General features: G+C 46.4%; 1 protein-coding gene across 2 annotated transcripts; it reads right to left on the bottom strand.

The window, feature by feature from the left end:
* Nucleotides 1-4,974: 4,974 nt before the first annotated feature.
* On the bottom strand, nt 4,975-25,946 carry waslb (WASP like actin nucleation promoting factor b). Of its 2 annotated transcripts, XM_048268516.1 has the most exons (11): nt 25,364-25,946; nt 18,116-18,250; nt 17,732-17,818; nt 17,075-17,171; nt 15,729-15,752; nt 12,189-12,369; nt 10,724-10,766; nt 9,603-9,756; nt 7,830-8,419; nt 6,610-6,718; nt 4,975-5,243 (listed from the first exon to the last, which is right to left on the bottom strand). In XM_048268516.1, the coding sequence occupies exons 1-11, from the start codon at nt 25,466-25,468 to the stop codon at nt 5,182-5,184; spliced, it is 1,587 nt and encodes a 528-aa protein (XP_048124473.1). In that variant the 5' UTR covers nt 25,469-25,946; the 3' UTR covers nt 4,975-5,181. The 2 variants fall into 2 exon arrangements, with proteins under 2 accessions (XP_048124473.1, XP_048124475.1); XM_048268518.1 differs by lacking the exon at nt 15,729-15,752.
* Between the last annotated feature and the right edge of the window lie 412 nt (nt 25,947-26,358).

Raw genomic sequence — 26,358 nt, 5'->3', positions numbered from 1 at the left:
AATTTGTAGATGTGTGTGCACTGCACTCCACTCATTGATTTCATTAGATTTTATCAGACATCCATTACAGATAGTTTTCTGCTGACTAACCCTTAATGTGACAATATAGCCATTATCTAAAGCATTCAATAATAATGTCTTTCTCTTTGTTGTCTTTTCTGAATTTTAGTTGGTAACATCAAGCTTATGGAAGCTGTGGAAGTGGTGCAAAAAACAGTAATCAGGAAATCAGTATAGATTTATTATATCTGGATGCTAATGAATCAAACTGAAAACTGAGGCTGTAGATTTGGTGCAAAGTTCCTGAGTGATATTACAATAGGCCACTTGATGAGAGGGATAATCAGATGGTTTATAGTGTGGTATATGGCATTCAGAGAGGGTCATGGGAATCTTTCAGCCATACTGGGTCTGACTGCCAGGCAACTGTCTAGAAAACAACTGTGCTGTAATCATAACCAACTCTTCCCTCGAGACCCAATCAGTTGAGCTAAATCCAGTTAAGGTTAATCCACATATCCACGAGTTATGTCATTTTGAACTTGCCCCAACCTTTCGGCCATTTACTGATGTGTTGACTTGTTTTGAAGCCTGATTAATTCCCAAATCTGATCTCTTTGGATCAAACCACAGAGCTGGCACCGATCAGTACGAAAATGATGGCACGACATTTCACAAGTCAGCAATGAAGTGACAAGAAAATTATAAACAGCAAACTATGACATAACATAAAAACTTCTACCGCTGTACGACCTAGAGCATCCTCACCAACTGTCACAGTATGGTATGGCAACAGCTCAGCCTCCGACCGGAAAGCACAGCAGAGGGTGGTGAAAACTGCCTCGCATCACCGGTTCCTCACTCCACTCCATCGAGGCCATCCAGGGTAAGCGATGGATGCTTGCATAAGGTGCGCAGCATCATCAAAGACTGTTCTCACCCCAAGCACAGACTGTTCCCCCCTCTCCCCTCCGGAAGGCATTACAGGTCTCTCCGCACCCGAACCAGCGGATTCAGAGAAAGCTTCTTCCCTTGCGGCTGTCACCCTGAACTCTAGCTCTGCACCCCTGTGACAACCAACTAAGCCCCTCCAGATGCCTCCTTGCCTGTGCCTGTTGTGGTGTCCACAACCATGGCAACCTTGACAGGCACAACAAGGAGGCGGACGTTCTGTCCCTCAACAGCCCCCTCCCCCCGGACAGTTACACTACCCTATCCCATCCATATTATTCTATTTATATTTATAAAATGTAATTACACTTATACATAACCATATTCTACAGCTCTTTATATGGTTTTTACTGCACATACAGTACACTTAATTTTTACTACTTGTGCAATATTACTGTTACTACACTGCACATATCTATACATACTGTAAATATATGTCTGTACCGTTCATACTGAATATCCAAATGTATTGTTTTTTTTATAATATTACTGTTAATACACTGCATATATCTATATTATTTTTACTAAACTTGTACATGTTGTTTATACACTGTTCTTACTGCATATCCATATCTATTCTGCTCTTGGCTACTGCTAATACATTGCATATATTTATATTTGATTTATATTACTCTAAACCTTACCACTTTCTTAACTGAATACTATTGTCTACACGGCACTATATGTGTTATACTGTCTATACTATGCATATCACATTGCACTTTTCTGCTACTTTGCACTTCTGGTTAGATGCAAACTGCATTAAGTTGTCTCAGTTGTCTCTGTACTCTGGACAATGACAATAAAGTTGAATCTAATCTAATCTAATACCAAAGTATCAAAAAATCGGAAAGTAAAGTTTTAGGGATGTGGAGATCCCATTTATATTCTTTGACCATCAAGAATTTAACATTTTTCAGAAAGAAAATAAAAGTTGTTTATGTGAGGAATTTTGTAGTGGGAGTGTCACTCTTTAGCTCTGAGTGACTTTTGACTGAGCCGCTCTCTTGTCCATTGCTCTTGCTTTCCCAGCCTGGCTGGGGGCATGGCTGCAGGCCAGTGGTAGGGCTGGGTCTCAGGTGGATTTGGAGGGTGCCAGTGGAAAGTGCCATACCTGCTCTAATCCCCCTCAATTCCAACAGAGCAGATGAGCTGGGAGCTGTTGTTTAGGCAACCAAACCATCGGCTGGACGAATAGAGCCAGTCACGCGAGGCTGTGGCCATGGGAGACGGTGACCTTATGGTCAGCATAAGGCACATGATGTCTCAGGCTTTTTTTCCCGCTCACCTCAGCGAGAGAGCAACATGACTCATACACCCTCATCTGCACAACAAACGTATAAGTATAGTATAAGTATATATACTCTTTTGATCCTGTGAGGGAAATTTGGTCTCTGCATTTAACCCAATCCGTGAATTAGTGAAACACACACAGCACACAGTGAACACACAGTGAGGTGAAGCACACACTAATCCCGGCGCAGTGAGCTGCCTGCTACAACAGCGGCGCTCGGGGAGCAGTGAGGGGTTAGGTGCCTTGCTCAAGGGCACTTCAGCCGTGGCCCACTGGTCGGGGCTCGAACTGGCAACCCTCCGGTTACAAGTCCAGAGTGCTAACCAGTAGGCCACGGCTGGCCCAAAAAGCGCTCTGGACTTTAGTAACATGACGTGAAAGCTGTAGTCATATTAGCTAGTCACAGTGAACCACATTTTCCAATTTTCACATTTACAGTAAAGGGCAAGTGGTGATATCTGAGCCCAAATTATACCCTCTCACAGTGCACTCATAAAAGATGTGTGTACACACAGGTTGCATCTGTTGTCGTCATATTAATCAAACTTGTGCACGAGTGATGAGAAATGCACAGTGGCATCCTGTGAGTGTGTTGGTGTCCTGAGAGCTGAGTGTGTGTGTGTGTGTGTTGTGATGAGGCCGTCTAGCGCCTCGGTCAGCACACCCACCAGGCTTTGGGGAAACACCTAGTGGACCATGCCTCGGAGGTCACCCAAGGCATCAAGTTAAAACACCAGCCCACAGGAGGAAGTTAAATATGACAGCCGGCCACTTTGGTATGTATGCTACACACACTTCTTACGCACGAGTGCTCACTCCAGTTCACACTCACACACACACCATACCATAGCCTTCAGTTCACAAACACACCCACACACCATATAGCCTCTAGTTCCCACTCACACACACCATAATATAGCCTCTAGTTCACGCTCACACCAACATGCACAGACCATACTAACACATACAAAGTATCACACTCTACACAAACACACCTATAGCAAAGAACTCCCTTATGACGTTTCTCCTGTCAGACACTAGTGAATGCTACATCTTTCAGGGTTCCCACTCTGTAAAATTACATGACTTTTCCCTGACTTTCTTTGACAAAAAACACCTGAATTTTCATGACTTACTATATAATGTGTATGTGTATAATGGTACAATATACCGACCAATGATTTTGAGCAGCCATCTAACATTCAAGAATCTATTACTTTGGTAACTCAGATGAATAAATGGGCATTGATTAAATAAAATTGAGCTACTCAAGCAAGCAGTAAAGCTTAACCAGTCTGCGTGGAATTATATTTGTATTAATGTATTTTGGCAAGAAGTGCTACAACAAAATTCGTAGAAAATCCAATACTCCCCCCCCCAAAATGATAAAATTCCCTGACTTTCCAAAAGTCCATGATATTCCAGAAATTCCATGACCCGTGGGAACCCTGATCTTTGCTTGTGCATGAATGCATATGCACATACATTAACATACTCGCACGCAAGCACGCACACACACACAAAATGGTTAGTGACAATTAAAAGCACAAAGTCTCACAAGAATCTGTAAATATTAACATTTATTTGAGTGTACGACTTAATTCTTTTTCCAACCTATGTTTGAAAGTCTGATGTCTGTGTGTTTTCTTAATGCAAAGCTATTTCCTGTTGAGGAACAACTGAAAGAGAAATTGATAAAACTCAGACAACAACTGCTCTGCATATAAAAAACAAAACAAATCATTCTGCATTTGTCGCTACTAGTGTTCCCACGGTCTGTCAGTAGCCACGTCCCTGCATGTTACGTCAGTGAATCAAGCTATGGCCCCAAGCTAGCGCCCCATAGGGGAATGAAAGGGTTAATCTAGTGTTTGTGAGCAGTGGCCATTAGTCACGTGACTCAATTATTAAGGTAACAATGCAGCAGGTTGGCATGATTTAAAAAAAAAAAAAAAAAGAAATAGATCACCGAGACGTTGTTCCCTCGTTCACCGATCATTTACTTGAATGCGGCCCTGATTAGAGCGTTGAAGACCCATGATTCCTCTTCCGAGTTTCGGGGGGGTGGGGGAGTAAAAGATATACATGACGACATCGACGATACGCTAGTGTTGAATTTTTAAAAACAAAACAAAAATTAAACAAAACAAACAAAAATAGAAACAGAAAAAAAAGTATGCACCTGTAAAGTTAGAGTTACGGCCTACGGGTATGCTGTAGTGTTGCATTTTTGCGTAGTGTTCAATTTCTTTTTTTTTTCCCCATAATGGATTTTCAAGGGTTGCTCCAGAGAAGAATTCTTTGTTGTTTAAATACAGTTATGATATTGCCCTGTTCCTATGTAGTGGATATCTGCTTCTTGCTATCTTTTTTTGTTTCATTTTTTATCTTCTCAATTCGTGCAAAAATATAACAGACTCATACTCTTGAGTAAATTTACAAAAATCAATTTCATCAACAGCAATGGGCCTGGATATTCCAAAGAGCTGATTCTCGAGAAAAATAATAGTGCTAAACTAGATTTCGATAAGAAAAAGAAATTTTTGAGTACAGAAGAATAAAGGTATGAAAATAGTGTTTTCACTTTTGACTGACATTACAACATTAAGGGTTCCATCAGTTCTGATCCATAGTTCTCCCTTTGAACTGATGAAAAAAAAAAAAAAAAAACTCTACAAATCAAGAAAAAACTTGATGTAAAATTGCACGTTAATAAAGAAAAAAAAAAAAAAAAAAAAAAAAAAACTTTACAGAGGATGACAAACCATTACAGATTAAATGAGGTATTGCACAGATTAATGATAAAAAAAAAGCTTAAAGGCAACAAAAATATACAGAAGAAGAAAAAAACTGATAGAACATTTACATTATAATTTGAATAAGATTTTAGAAAGACAGGAGCAATTTAGTGTCATTATTACTTAGGAAGGGGGTCACTAGTCATCCCATTCATCATCATCATCAAAGTCTTCCTCTTCATCATCATCTTCATCTTCATCTGATTAAAACACAAGGGGAAGATGTATATTAGTTCCAGATGCATTTGACCACAAAATAACTTTAATAACTAAAGACAAACATTCACAGTGATTGATGTGTGCCATTAGGAAGGCTTTATGGACACTTCTCCAAAAGGTATAGCAGTTGAACAGAAATCATATCAACAAGTTATGGTTCATTAGAAAGCCACTAAATAGCATCAAATGGAAATTCACAATCACAGTAAGGGATTTGTAACCTTTCAAAACCCACAGATCACTAAATTCAACCACCAACAAACTGGAAAACAGGGAAAACAAAACTGTGCTTGAAACTGATTCAAATCCCAACATTAGTCCCCTTAAAAAATGTAGCAGTAACACCAAGCTAAAAAGACTGAAAAAAAGGCAATGCGACTGACAAAAAAAGTGCATAATTCGCTAAAAAGCACTACATTTGGCAACCCTAATAATCTAATCTAATACATATTCTGGGCATTAGGGGTGAGAAATGAGAATAAGGATAGCCGAGGAACATTGAGATACAACTGAACACTATATTGGACTTCAAACATTTATTGTTGTTAAGACATATGAGCATATGACATATGAGTCAACTCAAAAGTTACAAGGACGAAAAAACAGATTTTGAGGCTGTGAGAGTGGGTTGTTCAGCAGATATGTTGGTGTACATTTGGCAAAGTGCGTCAGTGTGGGTGGGACAAAAAATAAATATATAAATAAAATAAAAATCGAGTAAGTTGATGCCTTTTCTACTGCAGGGCTTCAATATGAACTTTTAAAAGCCCATCCATCTGCTCATAACACACTGAGCATTTGGGGAACTTAAAGTATGACGGCCTGTAACAATAGGAGCTATTCCTAATCTCTCAGTTTTATTTTACTCCTCACTCATACTTAGGTTTGTAAAGCTGGTGCTTCCACTTTGCAAAGACAACATCAAACTGTTCAGGTCATGTGCATACACAGGAAACACAATAAAGCACTTCGAGCTGCATACTGTGTATGAAGCTATACAAATAAAGCTTATTATATTACATAGAATATTAACCAATGTTTTGCCAAGGATTAAACTTAAAAACAAATTAAGACCCTCTGCTTTCTGAAATTGTTCTGGCCACTGCATAGACCCTTTCAACTGCATAAACAAACATGTCCATTCCTAAGGCATTTCCAGCAACACAGAAAACAACTTGAAGCTAATAATAACTTGGGGACATAAAAAGTATCGGCGTTGGTTTTGAGCATTTCAACCAGAAACCCTGTAGGAGCAGACTGAAAAGGTCTATAGAAGTTTCAACACAGGAGGAGACCTCAAAGGAGGAAAAGCAATGAAAAGTTAACGAAAAACGATGAGTTGCTCACCAGAGGAGTGGATGGCCTTGCTCCTCTTCTGCATCACCTCCATCAGGGCTCCCACGATGCCCGCAGACGGGGCCGGAGCGGACGGGGCCGAGTCCGGGCCGTCAGTCACCTGGACAAGCAGTCACATGACACACGACACATCAGCCCACATCCACACAACAGCCTCTACCCACCACTCGCCTGCAGCCCTTTACATAACTGCATACCCAGGTTCTGTTCACTTTACAGTAAACAAGCCTTAGTTTAGGCAAAACACATATTACATCACACGATCTATTCAATAATTTACTGAGAAGTAGATGGATGTTCATATTCCATGGAAGGCTGAGTTCTAGATTTATTTATACATAATGATTGGTAAATTCACCAATGGATGTACAGCATCATGGATGAATTCCTCAATCATTAAATTACATTACAAACATGTAATGAATTCTTGCATTAACTATCCTATTCCTTAGGAATAAGCATAATTAAGGTCTTTAGCAAAGGTCTACACAATGAAGAATGTTGCCATTTTCATTTGATCATGTATTTCTACGCAATAATTAAATGTCAGTGGAAATCATAACCTTTAACATGACATTTGAGTTTAACTAAGGAACGACAGAAATGACAAAACAGTACCAGTCATCAGTTCAGCTGAATTAAGTGTTAGTGGCATATCATAAATGTTAAGTTAAATGATTTAAGGTTAAGTTCAACTGAGGACCAATCATGCGCATGCTGTGCAACTGATCTAATAGAGGGGCAGGCCTGGGGAGCGCTGTGGCGCAGCTGACTACAGCAGCCATCCACAGGCCAACGGGAGCCCAGGTTAGAGTCCGAGCTGGCTCATTTCCTGATCCCACCACCTCTCTCTCTCTCCCACTTGTTTCCTGTAACTCTCTTCACTGTCCTATCAAATTAAAAGTATAAAAGGCACCACCCCACCCCCAAAAAAAAAAATATATAAAGAGTTTGGTTCCAAAACGCTATATCCTCCATTTTAATGAATTTTCATTTTTTTTTTTACTTTATTTTCCAAGTAATTTCAGTGAGTATGTAATAGAGTATTGTAGTTTGATTTATCTTTACTCAATCAAAACAACAGAACTGCAATTTCATTGATATTACCTGAAATACACAATTAAATAACATGATTATTAATCATGTAATGACTTGTAGCGTTTTGGAACCAATCTCTTCATAAATAAACAGCGGCGGAGGCCTGCACTCACAGTCTTGAGCTGGATGCCCTGTCGTATTTGGTCAAGGAGTGCGTCGCGGCCGATAGACGTGGCGGCGGGCTTGTTGTTGGCCTCCACCTTCTTCAGCTGGGTGCCGCCGCGGATCTGCTCCAGCAGCGCCGACTTGCCCCCGGTGCCGGGTGAGTCCAGCCCTTCCCCCCCGCCGTTCTCAGGCGGTGGGGGAGGCCCTGGGGGTGGAGGTCCCGGTGGGGGTGGGGGTGGTGGTGGAGGAGGGGGCGCTCCTCCTCCTCCTCCACCCATGGAGGGAGAGGAGGCAGCAGAGGAAGAGGAGGAGGAGGGAGGGGGAGGTGGGGGAGGCCCTGGTGGAGCGATGGAGGCGTGGGCAGGCTGGGGTGGGGGAGGCAGAGGCCCTCTGGAGGGTGGAGGGGGTGGAGGTGGGGCGGTCATGCCCGGTCTGGAGGGCGGAGGGGGCGGCGGAGCAGAGGAGGGGGCTCGGGAGGGTGGAGGGGGTGGCGCTCCGCGGCCGCGCGCAGGTGGAGGGGGTGGGGGTCCGCCGCTGTGGTGGGGCGGTGGAGGAGGTGGGGGGGCGCCGCCGCCACGTGAGGGTGGGGGAGGGGGGGCTGGACATGTCAGGAGGGGGAGAAAGAGGGGAAACGTAACATGAGATTTCACTTCAGTGAGACTGCAATGATCAGAGCAATGAAAGAGACTGCACATTCCAAAAGGAATCAAAGTTGAATTTCACAACACACACACCACACACACTCTTTCTAGTATCACAGTAAGGCCTCAAGAGAGAAGCTCAGCACTGAAACTCAATGAGAGATTACAAATACTCTAAAATAATATCTGACTCAAAACATTAACCAGAAACGTCAGTGGGCACACATGATGCAGTGTTGAACTTGGCCGGGGCATACGCCTCTGCTTGGTGTCCTTCCAGCACGGCCTACACTAATAAACACACACTCCCCCCTCTGCCATGAGCTTTTCAAAAGAAATTCCCAGCAGTAGCCTGGAGTCTACCATCGGAAACTTCTAAAGCTTTTTTCTTTTACTGGACTTTTGCAGTTGAAAACGGTCTGGCCAAGTTAAAAAATTATTGCAAGCACTCAAAATGCACACAATCTCCTCTGATACAACAACTACTGTATACCACTAGTTCAAAAAAGTGGTAACATGCTAACACTGCAGTTATCCTTTGGCACTAAACGAAAAACCACACTAGGGTGACAGAGTAATGCATGCTTGCACACACAGAAACACAGATACAGTAGTAGCGGAGGGCAGAGCATGACTGTAGTTGGGCAGCCTTAAGCGCTAATTAGAGGTCTATAAACCCACTGCAAAACCATGCAGACAGCGAGAGCAACCTACCATACAACCTAGGCGGTTCTGAAGGACACACACACACACGCACACACACACACGCACACACACACACACACGCACACACACACTCATACGCACACACACACGCACACACACACACACACGCACACACACACACGCGCGCACACACGCACACACACACGCACGCACACACACACAGAGTGTATAAACATGTTAATGCTTTGCTGAGGAGGCATTGTGCTTACATGGATTTTAGCAACCACCACGACCATGTCTCACACACACAAACGTACACACACACCTATGCCAAAAAACCACAGGTATTCTGCAGTTTTCTGCTGCTCATACACTCAACCTGCCAATAACACCCCCCCCCACAGACACACACACACACCTCTCTCTATCTGTGAGACACACAAACACACATAGGGGAAACACATGCACACACACCTTGTCTGCGGAGTTCATTTTTCACCGCCTCCACGCCACCCTTCTTCTCGATGAAGTCGTAGATGACCTTGGACGTCTCCTTGTCTTTGAGCTGGGCCTCCGAGATGCCGCACATGTCAAAGAGGTTCTTCAGCTCAGGGTCCAGGTTGTTCAACTGGAGACGGACAAACAGCAGACGTCAGATTTAGAGAAGTTTGATAGCGCGCTAGTCAGTTAGCACCACTGTAATACTTGGCAGTAAACAACTGGCCTACACGGATTACTTGGTCTTTTCATGTTAGCCCCTCAGTAGCATTGAGCTATGCTCACCCCATGACAAACATACACTGCATAAATAAGGTCATAAACTATGGCCATTAGTACAACTCCTCCACTACAACTGCACCACCCCCTGCTGGTGAAGAGGCTTGACTATGTGCTTGAGTCACAGCATGTTTTGAGCAGAGGGAAGTATTTAGATTGGGTTTGGAGATTAAACTGGATTATTACTGTTATTTCTGATATTCAATCCAGCAGTGAATATGTCTGTGTGTAGCGACCTACATGCCCTTGCGCTACATGCTTGAAAATTATCTTCAAACAGGCAGAATTTAACCCCAGGCCTTTACCGTGGGCTATTTTGTGTTGCCTCATCCCCTGCCAACGATGTGTGGAACACAAGATCAGTCAATCATAAGGACTGGCACAGGACTGTTAACAAAGCATAATATCCTTCCCCCTTTGCAATAAAAATAGCACTTAATACCTCCTCCTCATAACTTTATGCATGAGAAGTTTTTTTTTTTCTCCTGTTCGGATAAATATTATCCTCTTTTTTTTCGGAGGGAGCAAATGGATTATGCGAAAACAGGTTTATGATTACTATTTTTCGCCCCAAAATCTGCTTGTGTAATGCTTCTGGTTGAGCAATAAGCGGTGGGCTTTGCGACTTCAAACCCAGAAGCGGCTGCTGACTTCTGACGTGGCTGTTGACAGGCACATGACGGGAGAAAGTCAAAGCATTGTCTTAAGCCTTCGCATCCGGCTAGAGGCAGATCAAATGCGCCACTTGATTCCACTGTGCGATGCTGTAACGGGCTGTGCGAAATTAAAAAGCCATCCAGTGTTGTTGACATACTCACATCAAAGCCTGTGTTTGGGTCCCAGCCCACATGTCCAATGTGCCTGGAGAGAGAGAGAAAGAGAGAGGAGAGAGATGGAAGATAGATAGATAGGAGAGAGAGAGAGAGAGAGAGAGAGGAGAGAAAGAAGAGAGAGAGAGATGGAAGATAGATAGATAGGAGAGAGAGAGGAGAGAGAGAGAGAGATGGAAGAGAGAGGAGAGAGGAGAGAGATGGAAGAGATGGAAGATAGATAGATAGGAGAGAGAGAGAGAGAGAGATAGATAGAAAGAGAGAGGAGAGAGAGAGAGAAAGAAGAGAGAGAGAGAGAGATGGGAAGAGAGAGGAGAGAGATGGAAGAGAGAAAGAAGAGAGAGAGAGAGATGGAAGAGAGGAGAGAGGAGAGAGATGGAAGATAGATAGATAGATAGGAGAGGGAAAGAGAGGAGAGAGAGATAGATAGGAGAGGGAAAGAGAGAGGAGAGAGAGAGAGAGAGAGAGAGAGAGAGAGAGAGGAGAGATGGAAGATAGATAGATAGATAGGAGGGAGAGGAAGAGAGAGAGAGAGAGAGATGGAAGATAGATGGAGGGAGAGAGAGAGAGAGAGAGAGAGAGAGAGAGAGAGAGAGAGAGAGAGAGAGAGAGAGAGACACAGTTATCAATACATAACATTTACTGCCTCACCTCACGCACACAAGTGCCCACACACACATGCACCTAGGATGTATACTCCTTGCATGCATATTCATCAGGGCTGGCAACCTGGAGACAGTAAGACCACTGCAGCTCCTCAATAGCCTATATTCACCAGCAACCCTACTCGCCTACAAGGCACCAGCAGTGCTAAATGTCCAGCACCTGGACGTGTGCGCATCAGCTTTAATCAGGCCAGCACGACTTTGAGCCTGGGTCCTTCACCCAGCGATAAACTCGACACCCTGGAGATCTGGTGAACTCAGGCCGGGGCACTCGGGGAGCTGCGGAAGGTCGGCCAAGGTCACACATCCTGGATGTCAGAGAGCAGAGCCGAGATCTCCCTGACCTGCCATACGGATTCCACTTTAACCCCATTCCTGAAAATAACACTCTACTATTTCCCACCCAGGAAGGTCACGTGAGCTAAACATTATGTAGGATTAAAGGGGATATGTCAAAGATGAATGTATGATTTCCGTCATGGCCAGTTTACTGAGGGGACTGGCCAACTGAGGGACTAGTCCTAGTGAGTCACTGCAATAAAATGATATGGGGCACGGGACCAGGGCTTGGTTCACATTCACGTTGTGAAAAGGGCATTAAATAATACAGGATTATAATCCATTCGAAGGGGAGAGTAGTCATGAGACACCCACGTTTATATTCCATTTATTAGCTTATGCGCTCGCAGGGATTTAAAACATTTTACTGGGCTTTCTAACGGCACGCAAGAGCAACTACACACAAACGCTTTGGAAGGACAACAAATAAATAAAAACAAAATTCTTACTGGAAGTTGCTTGGCGTGCCAATGTCCGCCTTGGTCAGTTTCTTCCGTTTGCCCTTGGCTTTCTTCTCCTTCTTGTTGAAGTTGCTGTGGACAATGTTGTTCATCTGGGAATTGTTATGGAAACGCATGTTGTTGATTTCCGGGTTTTTGATGTCCACGGTGGCCATTGGCAAGGCAGGTCCTGCAAGACAGATGTCAGCATGTCAAACACAAACAAATAAACAAAACAAAACAAAAAAAAAAACTCACCTCAACTACACACCTTTTCCACCCCCTCAGATCAAGGGATGGAGAGAGAGACGTGCAAAATGGGGAGTTCACACCAGGCCATGTGAACGAACCATTTAGGTTCAGACGCCTGCCAGCGGGAGACATGTTGCGCCCTTCTGTGCATCAGAATGGACAATCCGCAGGACACCCTGCCTGCTCTAACAACTGTCTGGCGCCCCATTTTTCGGAAAAGAGCATCGGCCAGCAGCCTAGCCCAGCCCCAGTCACGGCACCATTTCCAATAGGCTCGGCCAGCAGTCTGGGAGAACAGCTGGGGCTGACACAAACAGCTGGGAGGGACAGCAATCACCGAGATCCTCTCAGAGCAAAACAAACACGCTCACACTCAAAACACACAAACACACCTTCACAGCCACAGAGTGTGACCCAGTCGCCGAGAGGGGCGACACAAAGAGAGAAGCAATGCTATGCCAACCCAAAAAAACGAAGCCCCTATAAAGACCAGCCAACTAAATACCCAATCGAACTTCCTCCCTCCAGTCTTCTGGAAGCTGCTGTGATGAATGCTAACCACAGCTGAATGCTAACCACAGCTGAATGCTAACCACATTCCTATAAAAGGAATCAAATGGTCTTCCGTCTCCTTTCCTATCCGCCCTGCCCTTTGTCATGGGTCTGGGGAGCCTCCCTACCTCGGCTCTCGTGCCCAGCTGGCGAGCCAGTGCTGGAGACAGGTGAAGCGGCGGGGCTGGTGCCAGCGGGACTCTGGGACCTGGGGAGGGACTGGCGGAGGGGAGTCGCCACGCCCCGGTCCAACAGCAGGTGGCCCATGTCCCAGCGGCAGGGCATCCAGCGGCGCAGCGGAGGCGGGGGACAGCGGTGACCGGTAAGAGCTCGTCCTGCGGCAGCACCAGGCAGTGCAGCGGCGCCAGGCAACCGCTGGCCAGCGGACCGCCCTCCACCAGCTCCTCAGAAGGAGCCGACAGGAAGGTGGTGCAGAACATCATCTTCATGGAGCTGGTAAGGACCAGGCTGGCATGGGGGTGGCAATGACCCGTTGCGGACGTCCTCCCGCAAGTCTCAAGCTACGACGACACGTTGACACCCACAGCGATTTGGGTTCGGTAGATGCAGTCCCCTGCGACTGCCCTGCGAGCGACTGACAAACTGACTGACTCCGAGTGGCTCGCTATGGGATCATCAAGCTGTGCTCAAGGGGCAGTTTTAGGTCACCGTGCTGGCGTCGGGCAACGCCTCTTCCAGCGGGTGCCCATTGAGGCCAGCCCATTTCCCCGGGAAGAGAGGGGGGGGGGGGGTTGGGGCAATTGTGGTGTCACAACACGCTGCCACTGGCTTTTTACATAACCAGCAAAGCCGCCGCTAATCCCTCCCCAACAAATCTCTCAATTCCTCCTTCTGAAACGTGATAAATCGTTGCCGAGCCGGCTGGACGCCGCCCATCACGGAGAGAGAGGGGCCGCAGACTCAGGGGCACAGATGTGCGGTCGGGGGGTGGGGTGGGGTTAACCGCTGACATCTACTTATTAGGCATGCTTGGTACCAAGAATTTGTCTCTTGTTTTATAAGGACGTTAAAGTTGACTGATATTTAGCCAACGCTTTTATCGAAAATGGAGTAAATCGAACCCGGACTGACCGATTGTCAGTCGGTGACGGTACCGCTGCTCAATCATGTGAAAGCAGTGTCATTCTGTGCCTGGGTATGAATAGGCCTCGTTACTGGTCCATGTCACTCAAACCTCACATTTCCCATTGTAAGCTACATATCAAGCTAGCTACCACCCAATTCACTCATATTACTTCCTAAGAACGCGGAGGAATATGCACTGCTCCGCTCTGGTTCACAATGCACAGTCAAGTCAGAAAGAAAAGGTTCATCCTCTTAGCCACAAGGAACCCCCCCCTCCCTCCCTTTTCTTTAAAGGCCAGTGGTAGAGGGCCGACTTGTATCAAGGAGCTGTAACCTGTAAATGCATGCTTCTATAAGTTTAACTTTGGGTGACTTGTGTCAGGACAAATTACTCTGCTTGTGTCTTGACACACACACACACTCTGGGCACAGCAGAAAAGCCTGTGGCCACCATGGGAGGCAGAGCTGTCAAAACACACCCATGCAAATCATGGACGTCAAGCTCCTATCTGTTGGGCCACACTGGAAATGTCACAGAGATTAGGGCCAGTTCTCACCATACCTTCAGGCACCATGCGGGGAGAGAAAAAGAGAGAGGGGGGGGGGTGAGAGAGAGAGAGAGAGAAAGAGAGAGGGGGGGGAGAGAGAGAGAGAGAGAGAGAGAGAGAGAGACGCATCAATGTTGATTGGCTATAAGACCCATTAGTGGCGGCGCCCAAAATTCTCGCTAAACGGATTAATATTTTTGTTTTGCCATCAAGGCACAGTGTTCACACACAGAGCTCCAAGGTGGCAGTGGCACTACATCAACAATACAAACGTAACGATAGGCGAGAGGTGCACAAAATGAAACACATAATGCACAAATTGAAGCTTCAGCCTTTGAAGAAATACAAGCAGTTCCTCGACCAGTGTCTTAATATTGATAAACAGCAGGGTATAGGAGGGTTTTTGTTGTTTTTCGGCTTGCCCAGATTAAGAATTTGTACAACACACACAAAAACACTTTTCTAGAACATTCAAACCATATCTGGGATGGGCCAAGCCTTGGGCAATAGAGCTGGCGTCGCCACTAGAGTGGTTCACATATGGTGGGAGGGCAACTAACCCTGAGAGGATTAATTCTTCCAAGCAAAAGTGTGTGTGTGTGTGTGAGACTGCACACTCATTCATGTGTGTGTGTGACTGCACACTCATTCATGTGTGTGTGTGTGTGTGTGTGTGTGTGTGTGTGTGTGTGGGGAAGTGTAGGCTTTTTCAAATGGGGAGTGGAAAACATTAGACTTGACACACATCTGGGGGTAGGGGTGGGGTTGGTGCGAGTGAGTGTGTGTGTGTGTGTGTGTGAGTAATGCGTGTGCGCTGTGCATGTTTGTGTGTGTTTATGCATAAATGTGTTGGTGTTGCTGTGCGTTTATTTTCATGATTTTTTATGAACCGAAAAATTCCAGAGAACTTAATCTGTTACTCAGACTGTCTGAAAGTGTATTATGTTATATTAAGTTAAAAAGATTTGGCATCCCTTTTTAATTCACTTTGAAATGAGATTGGGTTTTGGCTCTGTCTAACCCTGCCTAGTGAATTCTTCAACATAAAAAAAGCACTACCAAAAAATGTCATTGAATCATATGAAAAGGAGGCAAGTGATTAACAACGTACCATTTGGTGGGTCACGTCTCTTCTCTGCAAAAACAAAATTAAGATGATTAAACAAATGCTGCGTTTGGCGACGGTCAGACGAACGCGTTAGTGAACTCGAAAGAGTGTGAGTGGGTGAGTGAGTCACGGCGAATGCAAAAAGTGAATTTTAAAAGGAGTTTTAGAAGACTTGAAAGGCATGAGTCTTTCGAGTTAGTGCTTTTACTGAGGTGTTTTTAGAGCCCAAATAACAAGTGGAAAAAAGTTGAAGAACACGTATAACACAATAAAATTGACAGATTGAGAGAAAAAGTGGTAGAAGGTAAAAGGTAGATATATAGAAAAGGAAGAGAAATTTCAAGAAAGCAAGAGAGGAAAGAAGTGCAAATATGCAATATTACAAAGTAGCTCATCGGCCCCGAGTTCCCCTTGACTAAGACACTGCCACGCTATGGGGCCTTGGAGATGAAGGAGCGAGAGAGAAAGATGGGAGGAAGTGCTTAGACCCTCGTGAAACTCCGGGAGCACCAGCCATTAAAAAGCGCTGACTCCAACGTGTCCCTCACGGGTCCCAGAGACTTCAAAGCAAACAAACCAACCAACGAGTTGAGTGAACGAGTCGACAGTGGCGGGGAGGCCAACAAGGGCCCTGGAAGAACTGCGGCCATCATTACAAAGAAGGCCTAAAGTGAGACGCGAGAAAAGTAGATGAAGAGAGGGAGGGAGAGAGAGAGAAAGCCCGAAGAGAGAGCGAGAAAGAGAGAGAGAGAGAGAGAGAGAGAGAGAGAAAGAGAGAGAGAGAGAAAGAGAGAGAGAGAGAGATAGAGAGAGAGAGAGAGAGAGAGAGAAAGCCCAAGAGAGAGCTGTTAGAGAGAGAGAGAGAGAGAGAGAGAGAGAGAGAGAGAGAGAGAGAGAGAGAGAGAGAGAGAGAGAGAGAGAGCCCGAAGAGAGAAAGAAAGAAAGAAAGAAAGAAAGAAAGAAAGAAAGCCCGAAGAGAGACGGAGGAGAAAGAGAGGATGGCTAGATGGTGGTGGAGTTAAAAAGACTTGCTAAAATAGCATGGGGGAAGGGGGGGGGGAATGGAGTGAGTCATCATCTCAGCTATCCGAGCAGTAAGAGAACAAAAGAGAGAAAAGGAAGAGAAGTCTGGAGTAAAAATAGGGGTAAGACTACCAACGCTTGAGCAAAATAAAGACAGAGTCAAATCCAGCAGGTTAACAGTGGAAACCGCCAGTGGAGGAGAAATGAGAGTGAGAAACTGAACTAGGGTGGGGTGGGGTAATAGAAGGTGGGGGAGGAGTGAGGTGGGGTAATAGTGGAAGGGACAGATGTTAGCAGACAAGTTAGCGCTGACAGCTCACACTCACCGGTTTTCCTCTGTCGCCTTGACAGCAGGTCTGTGGTGGCGCTGCGGAAGCGTTTGGCCTCTTCCTCACTGGCAAAGTTCAGGCCAATCTGGCATGTCTGCAAGAGCAAGCAGTCACACGCATGAATCAGCTGAATTCCTTTGCCCAATATAGAAATAGCAAATAACAAACAAGAAGCCAATGTCCCATTTTACACTCAATAACATCCAATATGATAGTCACACTGTGCCGTCAAGTTTTCGAGAGAGCATGTCTATTTGTCAAATGATAAAATGCCACTAAGAAATGACATTCAGTCACCACTACATGATTCAGTACTAATAAACATCAATTAGACAAACAAAAAAACAACATGATTAACAACATAAACACGTCCACACAGTCCCTTCATAATCCAAAACGAAGAGAGTTTCCATGACTCCACACAGCTGATGAGTAAGCTGGTGCAGGTGGAGAGCACATCCTTCCTGACAGGCTGATTCCTATCAGTTCAACCGGTAGGCCTTATCACAAGGGTCGGATGCGCATACCTCATGGTCTGTTGAGGTCTTTTGCATGACCGTTGAGTCAAAGCTTTCCACACAAACACAGGATATAGGAAGATACACGAAAGAACACGAAAATACACAGGAAGAGAAGACGGGACGAGACACTTACATCTCCAGCGAACGTCAGAAAGTATGTCCTGGAGGGGGTGACGGCAAAGTTGTTGTAGAGTTCCTGCTCAAACAAGGTCTTTCCCTCCTGTGTTAAAATGAGACCGAAATACACAATAATCAGCCGAGTTGAGTTAACGGTGTGGTGGCGCCATGGACACAAACATGACATGGCGGTTGGTCGACGCCAGTGGTGGCGCATATACCTCTAAAGTCCTCCTACAAAAAGTTGCCATCTTTGCCCATATAAGGAGATCCTGGAGCTAACCGAAGCTAACTACTTATTGCAAGTTGCACTACAAGTTAGCTCCCATGTAGCAAAATTCTTCTTATATGGGCAAAGCTTTCTTTGTAGGCAATCTTTAGAGGTCTACTGGGGGCTCACCTTGATGTCGAAGATCCGGATGAAGTAGGACCTCAGGGGGTTGTCTTTGACCAGACAGGCCACGCCACAGCACCTCTTCGTCCAGCAGCCATTCCTCTCACCCGTAAACACCTGCACCACTCCTGAGGCTAGGGTCTGGCCACCAGAGAGAGAGAAAGCGAGAGAAAGAAAGAAAGAAAGAAAGAAAGAGAGAGAGAGAGGAGCAGGAGAGAGAGAGACAGAGAGAGAGAGAGAGGGATAGAACTGTTAAATTATCATTAAGCATCACGGTGGCAGGGAGAACGACCATAATCTTCCTAGATTCCAAGTCAGTGACCTAGAAGACAGATCATATGCCTTCACTGTTTATGGCCTACATTTACACACACACGCTGCCCCTCCATTCTCTCTCTCTCTCTCTCTCTCTCACACACACACACACGCTTATAAACACAGGTATGCACGCACACATCCATAAAAAGCAGTGATGTACACACACACATACATACAGGGCTTACGCGCGCGCACACACACACACATACAAACACACTCACAGATCTGCACACCCAAGTAACAGGCTTACAGGCTTACAGACCTACACACACACACACACACTTCTACCCTCCATGCATCATTTCCAGTGATGGGTGTTTTGGCTGCGAACGCTGTGGTCCTGGCCATAATTATGCCCTTGGGTTTGTGCTGACACGCGCTCCCTGGGCCACAGCACAGTGGCTGGCGGGGGCCGGAGCACCACTGCTGTCTGTCAGTCAGCCGCTCTCTCTCTTTCGCTCGCTCTCTCTCTCTCCCCCTCCCTCCCTCCCTCTCTCGCTCTTTCCACTCCTGATGCAGTGGGCGTGGTGGGGGCACCGTGAAAGGAAGAGCACCTCGGCCACGGACCACAGGGGGGTTCAGGAAATGATGACGGAGGTGTCAACGCCGCTGTTGACGCCGCCATGCTCCACTGCAGGAGGCTGCAGGAGCGGACCTGGGTTTGGAGCTTGGTGAAGTAGCGCAGAGGCATACATCACCGATGGCCGTAGAGGGAGGAAAAGAAAGAGATAAAGAGAGGGGGGGCGAAGACACGCCGTCCTCCATGACAGAGTGGCTCGGTTCTCTCTTGGACAGCCCTCTTTGCCAAGTGCCTCTCTCTCGCTTTATGAAAACGCACGCACACACACACACACACTCCCCCCCTCTCGCTCTCTCACTCACACACACACACACACACTCTCTCTCTTCCCCTAACGCTCACACACACAGTGTGCTTTGGCAGTCTCCTCACGCAAGTGCGCTGCCAAGCTGCCAGGGATGCAGCGAAAAGAAACGCTTGCTCGAGTAAGCTCTGCTAATAATAATAATGAGAGCTGGAGATGGCGGTGGGGTGGGGTGGGGTGGGGTGGGAATGGGGAAGTGCTCTTCCATGATTGCGTTGGAAAAGAACAGTCCGGTTAACAAATGCCAGAAACTGTGCTCAGTACAGAGAGGAGCCAGGGTCGGATAGAGGATGCAACCACATCACCTCGAATGACAGAGCAATGTGGAGGGAGGGAAGGAAGGATGGAGGGAGGGAGAGGGAGAGAGAAAGAGTCTTATGTGAGGGACTGCATTTGCATCCATGTACAACAGTTCCTGCTCTACCACAGATAGAGGCCATCATCAGGCCCATCCTTCCATGACAGAGCTGCAGTCATACGTGATGAAAACACACATCGGTATCTTTCATGAGCTCGTCGTCGACAACAGCATTACAAGTGGTCACTAATAAGAAACAGCCCACAAAGTCCTGCAGCGTTGCACAGTCTGGAGAGGAGGCCGTAAAAGGCTGACTGGAGGAGAGGGACACGGACGGCCACCTGGGGTGCTAATTGCAATCTGCAGGACAAGCTGCCATGCAGGAAATGCCACTGGAACTTTGGTGCAAAACCACCAGCTAACTAAGGGGGGGCTTTGAAAAACGCTTGCTTTAAAAGAGGGTCAACTCTGATGATTCATGAAAGGAAATGGGGAGAATCAGAGAGAGAGAGAGAGAGAGAGGTTTGAGAGAATAGGAGAGGAAATGGGAGGGAGAGAAAGGACAGAGTGAGAAAAAGAGGAAGAGAGAAAGAGAGTAAGAGGACCGCAGCAGAGAGTTGGGCAGTCCAGGCTCGTCGGACCCTGCCAAGAGCTGCGGCTCAGGAATGCGCCCCAAATGACGGGTCGTGGAGGGCTACGCCACACTGGGGGCCTGTTAGCACATTTGGGCCCTGCGAACAGGATCTGGTCAAACACAGCTCCAGCACCACCGCTGTTGCGTCCACAAGCTGCGTCTGCAACTCAACAGAGCAGTCTGAAGGAGCCAGGAGAACACACAGGCAAGAGGAAGCGCATCATCTCTTAGGGCTTCTACACACAGTTGCGTTCCGTCAACGCATTCCAGTGGGTGTTCCCGACGGTAGCTATGCAAAATACTTGAAGTATAACCGTAATTTGATTGGTTGGTGCCGTCTGTCGATTGGCTTGATTGGCCGGTGCCGTCTGTCAGTGCAGCAACAGCTGAACTTCTCAACGCAAGCGACGGGAGAAACGCGACGCAATGGACCCACAATTCAGTTCGGCAACGGATGACGTGAGCCCATGTAAAGTGAATGGGATGCATCTCCAGCACTGCAATGCACGCAACTGTGTGTAGGAGCCGTTAGAAGGCCGCTTGGAAGGCCACTCAGTAAAAATATCATCCATAAAGAGGGAGGGGGAAAAAAGAACGCTAATAAAAGATGCTAAAGGAATCAAGCAATCCATAAAGCGCAGTCATGCTAGAGTCAACTGGCAGCACCCCATCCTCCTTTCACCGCCCCCTCTCTCTCTCTCTCCTTCCTCCCCTCCCTCCCGGTTTCTCATTTGCAAAAGTATTTAAATGAGGGTGGGCGCGGGTGGATTTTTATCAGGGCTGAGCAGGAGCCGTTTGCTGAGTGGGCCTGTGGAGTGCGGAACTTTTAATCTCCATCTTTACTGGCGGCCAGAGAGTGTGCCCGCAGGAAGAGAGCACAAGGTGGGAGATGGACTGAATGGCCGCGCCCAGCACTACCGCAGCCTCAACCCACAACCCTCTATTTGTGTGTGTGTGTGTTGCATAGTCCATGCACATTAACATTGACTTTTATTCATTTAGCACATGCTTTTACCCAAATTGACTAACATTTTAGTCCACATATAGTCTTCCTCACCATGGAGCAAAGCCCTTTCCAGTGGCGTTGTTAGCTAACTGCCCTCGCTGTTGTGCTCCAGGAACACCATGTGGCAGGAGTCTTTGTGCCCCCACACAGACTCCCCTCTCCAGCCTCTGTGTTAGCATCCCTTCCCTCTTTAACGGAGAATTCCGGTGTGATATTGACCTAAAGTGTGTTGAAACATGATACAGAGTGTGAACGTATGTCTCATAGCCCGTCTCGGCTTGTCCCCTGCACTCCAAAATCTGGCGCTAGTTAGCCGATGCTACCAACAGCTTTTTCAATGGTGGTGCTTCGGCATCGGGCTAGCCATGCAAATAACTCACTGTTTTACACCATTTACGAGGCTCAATGTATCTCCACACTTCATTGGTAGACTTCCGAGGGCCCTGACATTTAAAACGAGACATTGAGAACTTTGAAAAAGTTTACTTACAAGACAATTTATACAGACAGTATCTTCACGAAGTTTAGCGTTTGCAGCCATCTTGAATTTAGTCACGATAAGTCGAGCGACGAGTAAGAATGGTATGTAATGGTAAAGAACAGGTATGATAAGGGATCAGATTCCAAAAATAATTATGTGGAAATGCATGGATTCCAGTTGCTGCTACTGGAAGAAACTGGAATCCATGCATTTCCAATTAATTATTTTTGGAATCTGCTTGCATCAGATTTTGAATCAGATTTTGGAGTGCAGGGGACAAGCCGAGACGGGCTATGAGACATACGTTCACGTTTCGGTATCATGTTTCAACACACTTTAGGTCAATATCACACCGGAATTCTTCTTTAACGGAGGGGCAGCCCGTGGAGAGCGAGCCGCGGTGGAACGTGATTGCCAAGGCGAAGCCGTCGTCAATCGTGCGGAACGGAACAGAGCGGCGCGGCGCGGGGAGCCATCCTCTCTTATGCAACGGCAACGCTGCACAGACGTGACCCTGACCACTGTGTGCAACTCTGATTACAGTATCAGCACAAGCCTTTATGGATGGGGATTGGCGAAGGAGGATGAGGAGGAGGAGGAAGAAGAAGAAGAAGAAGATGTCGAGCAATTGACTTCACAGCTTTACTAACTCAGCAGACATCTTTCTGACCGTCTTTCTGTTACTCAACTGAGAGGATGTGAGAGAGACAGGAAGAAAGGGGAAGAGAGAGAGAGAGAGAGAGAGAGAGAGAGAGAGAGAGAGAGAGAGAGAGAGAGAGAGAGAGAGAGAGAGAGAGAGAGAGAGAGAGAGAGAGAGAGAGAGAGAGAGAGACTATTTCATCTGGGCAACTCATGGACCACTTCAACCTCTACAGGGACTAAGGGAATGGACAGGAGAATGATAAAGGAGAAAGAAGGGGGGTCTCTCTCAACCAGGAGCAAAGTTTGCCCCGAGTAGCCCTTCACTCGAGCAGGAAGCGCAAAGAGAGTGGAGAGAGGGGGGGGGGGTGGCGAGGGAGAGTGCCCACCAAAGCGGGCGGCGGAGATCAAGAGAGGCCTGTCTCTGCCGGCCGACCGGCGCGGCACAAAGCCCCCAGTGAGACCCACCGCAGCACTTCCTGCCGAGGGGAGAGGACTGCTGATCAGGCACTCGCCCCTTCTCCCCCACTGCCCGCACAGACTAGCGCTCTCTACGTCTCCACTTTCCTCAATACCCTGTGTGTGTGTTTGTGTGTGTGTGTGTGTGTCTGAATGTGAGTGCAAATTTGTGTTTGTGTGGCTGAGTGTGTATCTCTGTATGTGAGTGAGAGTGTGTGTGTGTGTGTGTGGGGGGGTGTATAGTATGGGTGTGGATCTGAGTGTGTGTGCGCATGTGTACGTGTCTGCACAAAAAGAACTGGATGCCTTTCACCTTTACTCTCTTGTGACTGCGAACACTGCAGAGAGAAACAGGAGCCCCAAGAAACAGTAGACACACGAGCAACGCCGCGCCTGAGCAATAGGTATGCGTGAGAGAGAGACAGAGAGAGAGTGAATGAATGAGGGAAAGAAAGGAGGAAGCCAGAGTGAAGGACAAGAAAGGTTGCTACAGAGAAAAGAGTGAGAGAAGGCAACCGAGCGAGAGACTTGAGGAGCCACCAGAGGGGGCTTGAAGGACGACCTCCATGTCGCATCGCACAGAAACTACACAGTGAAGGAATGCCTCTGTTGTAAGCGGAGAAATTTCTGACTCCACTCCAAACATGAATGGACAGGCCTCACGTCACTAGGGAGAATCAGGCTTTGTGTTGCCATAGCTGCTCTAGATCAGGGATGGGAGATGGCAGGGAGGGGTAGTGACACAGAGGAAAATAATGTTGATGAGTTTTCTGTTACTCTTTCTGTTCCCGTTCACCCAATGTTTTCTTCATAATCGGGCCATTATGTAACACGTAATCGCACATTCGCAGCCCGTTTCAGCTTAATTTCCCCACACTCGCTCACACTGACACACACACACACAATCTTCTTCATACTGTCCAACACAGAGAAAAGGACAGCATGGCTAGAATACTTCACATGCCTAAGCCGTAGGTCACATGAAAGCAATGACATCACCGTCACAAGGGCACCACCGCCACCATATAACAGCGCAGGTGCTAGCCAGGAGACGCCAGGTAAAGACTAGGAGTTGGTCATGTGACCCCTTCTAGTCTGCCTCCCAAACTCGCCTCTCTGTTTCCTTCACACTGGTTCATTCTTACGGTCAAAACGGTGAATGAACAGGTATGAGGAAACGTGGTGTTGTATTGCGGAGGTGTGAAAGGTCATCAGGGAAGGCTTTCTCTCCAGAGTACATAAAGATAGCACGAAACACACACACACACACAAATAAAATGGGTATGGAGGCCTACAGACAAACTCAGTCAAGCGTTAACATTTCACAACACAGATTGCCCCTGCATTCGGAAGTAAATCTGATTAAGCTTGTTGATTAAACAAATGCAAAAAAAAACCAAAAAAAACAAGCGACCTGAGACTTAAATTAAGGAGCAGCACCATTTCTTTCTTCTGGCTAATGACCAACATTTACTGTTTACCACTGCCAGTGGGAATGACAGGCGCCGCTAGCTCAAACCCTTTACAGAATCTTGTTAAATGCCTGTTGTTAAGATTTCTCCCAGGGGCCTACTTAGAGCATCAAAGACCATCAAAATAGAACTGCAAGATGACAAGTGCCTTGGTCTACAACACCACCTTGACGCATGTAAGTTAATAGGGCCAGTTCGTCGTAGTGAGGGCTGTGTCAGCAGAGCCAGCACTGAACATAAGGACAGAAAACAGAGCTTGTGCAACGTTCATTTAAATAAGGAGCTCTTGTCATGCGATGCCCAATTAATAAAACAGTCTTGCCGACACACCGACGACCTCCCAGTTCATCATTCAGCAGGACTGAAGAGGAAGACTTTCATCAATTTAGCGGCCGTGACCACTTTTGAGCGTCGACTGCGGATGGACAAATACAACTTATGTTGTATATTTGCAATGTACCAGGTGGTTTGTGGCTTGCTGCCTTGATTTTAAACAGTGTTAGCAAGTAAGCTGCACGTACAAAAGCAAGTTGCTAAGTCAGAAACAGGAAACGTTATGTAATGACAAACCACAACGACTCGCTTCCTAGCAAATTGACTTTCCAGATCCAGGTCTATGTAAACAATTCCTAAGAAAAGTATCCTAGCTAGCTAGCAGTAGCATACAACAGTCGCTGACTGCAGAAATGTCGGTGTAGGCCTCAGGGCTTGGCTAAAACTTTTCACCGCCTTAATGACACCAGCTCCTGGGATGTTAACACACCCTGTCCCTTCTCCTGTGGTGCGTGCACTGCCATTTCCCAAAATATTTGCCGATTAATAGCTTATACTATCTTCACTGACCGCACATTTCTCTAAAGCACGGACAACTGAACACACTATCATGACTAACATACAGGTGTTTTACAGGCATACATGCTTCTATAACGTTAACAATGAGGCAGGTAATGCTGATAACATTAGGTAACTGTAACGTTTGCTCAACACCGCAGTCAGGACCATAGCCTGGTAGCGTCAGCTAAAGTGGCCAGCTAGCTAGACTAGCGCTAGCTAGTAAACTTACGCTGCATTTCCTGCCCAGATGATTGAAGAGACTGTCGTTTTCTTGCGGGGTAAGGAGTATGGATCCGACATTCGTTGGCCGCCGAGGCGGCGGATGACCACTCATACTTAATTGTCAATCAAAAACAGAATACTGCGAACTCCAAAAGAGAGAAAATTAGAGACAGGCAGTCATTGATCACCGTGGCCTGCAACCGGACCCTCTCATGGGTGCAGGTTTGTTGCGGACGAAGCGAGGTGAACGTAAAATCCCTAACTTGTTCAGGGAGTCTGAAATACGGTGCAGATGTTCCTTCGACTTCCAAAAAAAACCAGTTAGCTCTGGTGTCCCACTGTCTCAAAAATCTAAACTTTCATCGTAACTCAGACAGCAACATCGACAGCTTGATCCAACATGGCAGCAGTGTAACGCAACATTGCGCATGACAGGGAGCCACGGCGATTCTGAGTTTATTTACGTACGTTTTGGAGCGCTGCGACTCTCCCAAATACCCTTGCGCTGGTCAGACGTTTGACATACACAGATAACCACGGCAAAGCTATGGAAATATTTAATCGTTGCGCTGAGAGGGAAGGGTCGAGTGGTCCTCTCCTCTGGGAGATTTAGAAACGCAAATGCACCGTGAGAATGTCATGAGCGCACAATAGGGCGGAGTCTGCAGGAGTGAAGTTGCCAAGTTTACGTTATGCTAATCAAGGAGAGAGGAATGTGGAGACAAATTAAACATGGTGGGATGTTGAATACTGCAGAATTATGACATACATTATCAAACAGTGGATCCATAATTTATTTTAAACACTGAAATTTAGACAGTCAAATAAAAATAAACACATTAGAGGAATTGGACTCTGCTCCAGTTAACACATGGCCTTGAGGGGCATCTGTGAGACATGATTGGTGAAGCAGTGTGGATATATCTTACATGCAATATTAATAGAAAGATTTAATCTATCGTTGAAAATAAATAATAATAAAAAAAACACAGGTCACATTAA

The sequence above is a fragment of the Alosa alosa genome, chromosome 17 (genome assembly GCF_017589495.1).
Source record: "Alosa alosa isolate M-15738 ecotype Scorff River chromosome 17, AALO_Geno_1.1, whole genome shotgun sequence".
NCBI lineage: Eukaryota > Metazoa > Chordata > Actinopteri > Clupeiformes > Clupeidae > Alosa > Alosa alosa.
This window is presented reverse-complemented; position numbering and strand designations above follow the sequence as displayed.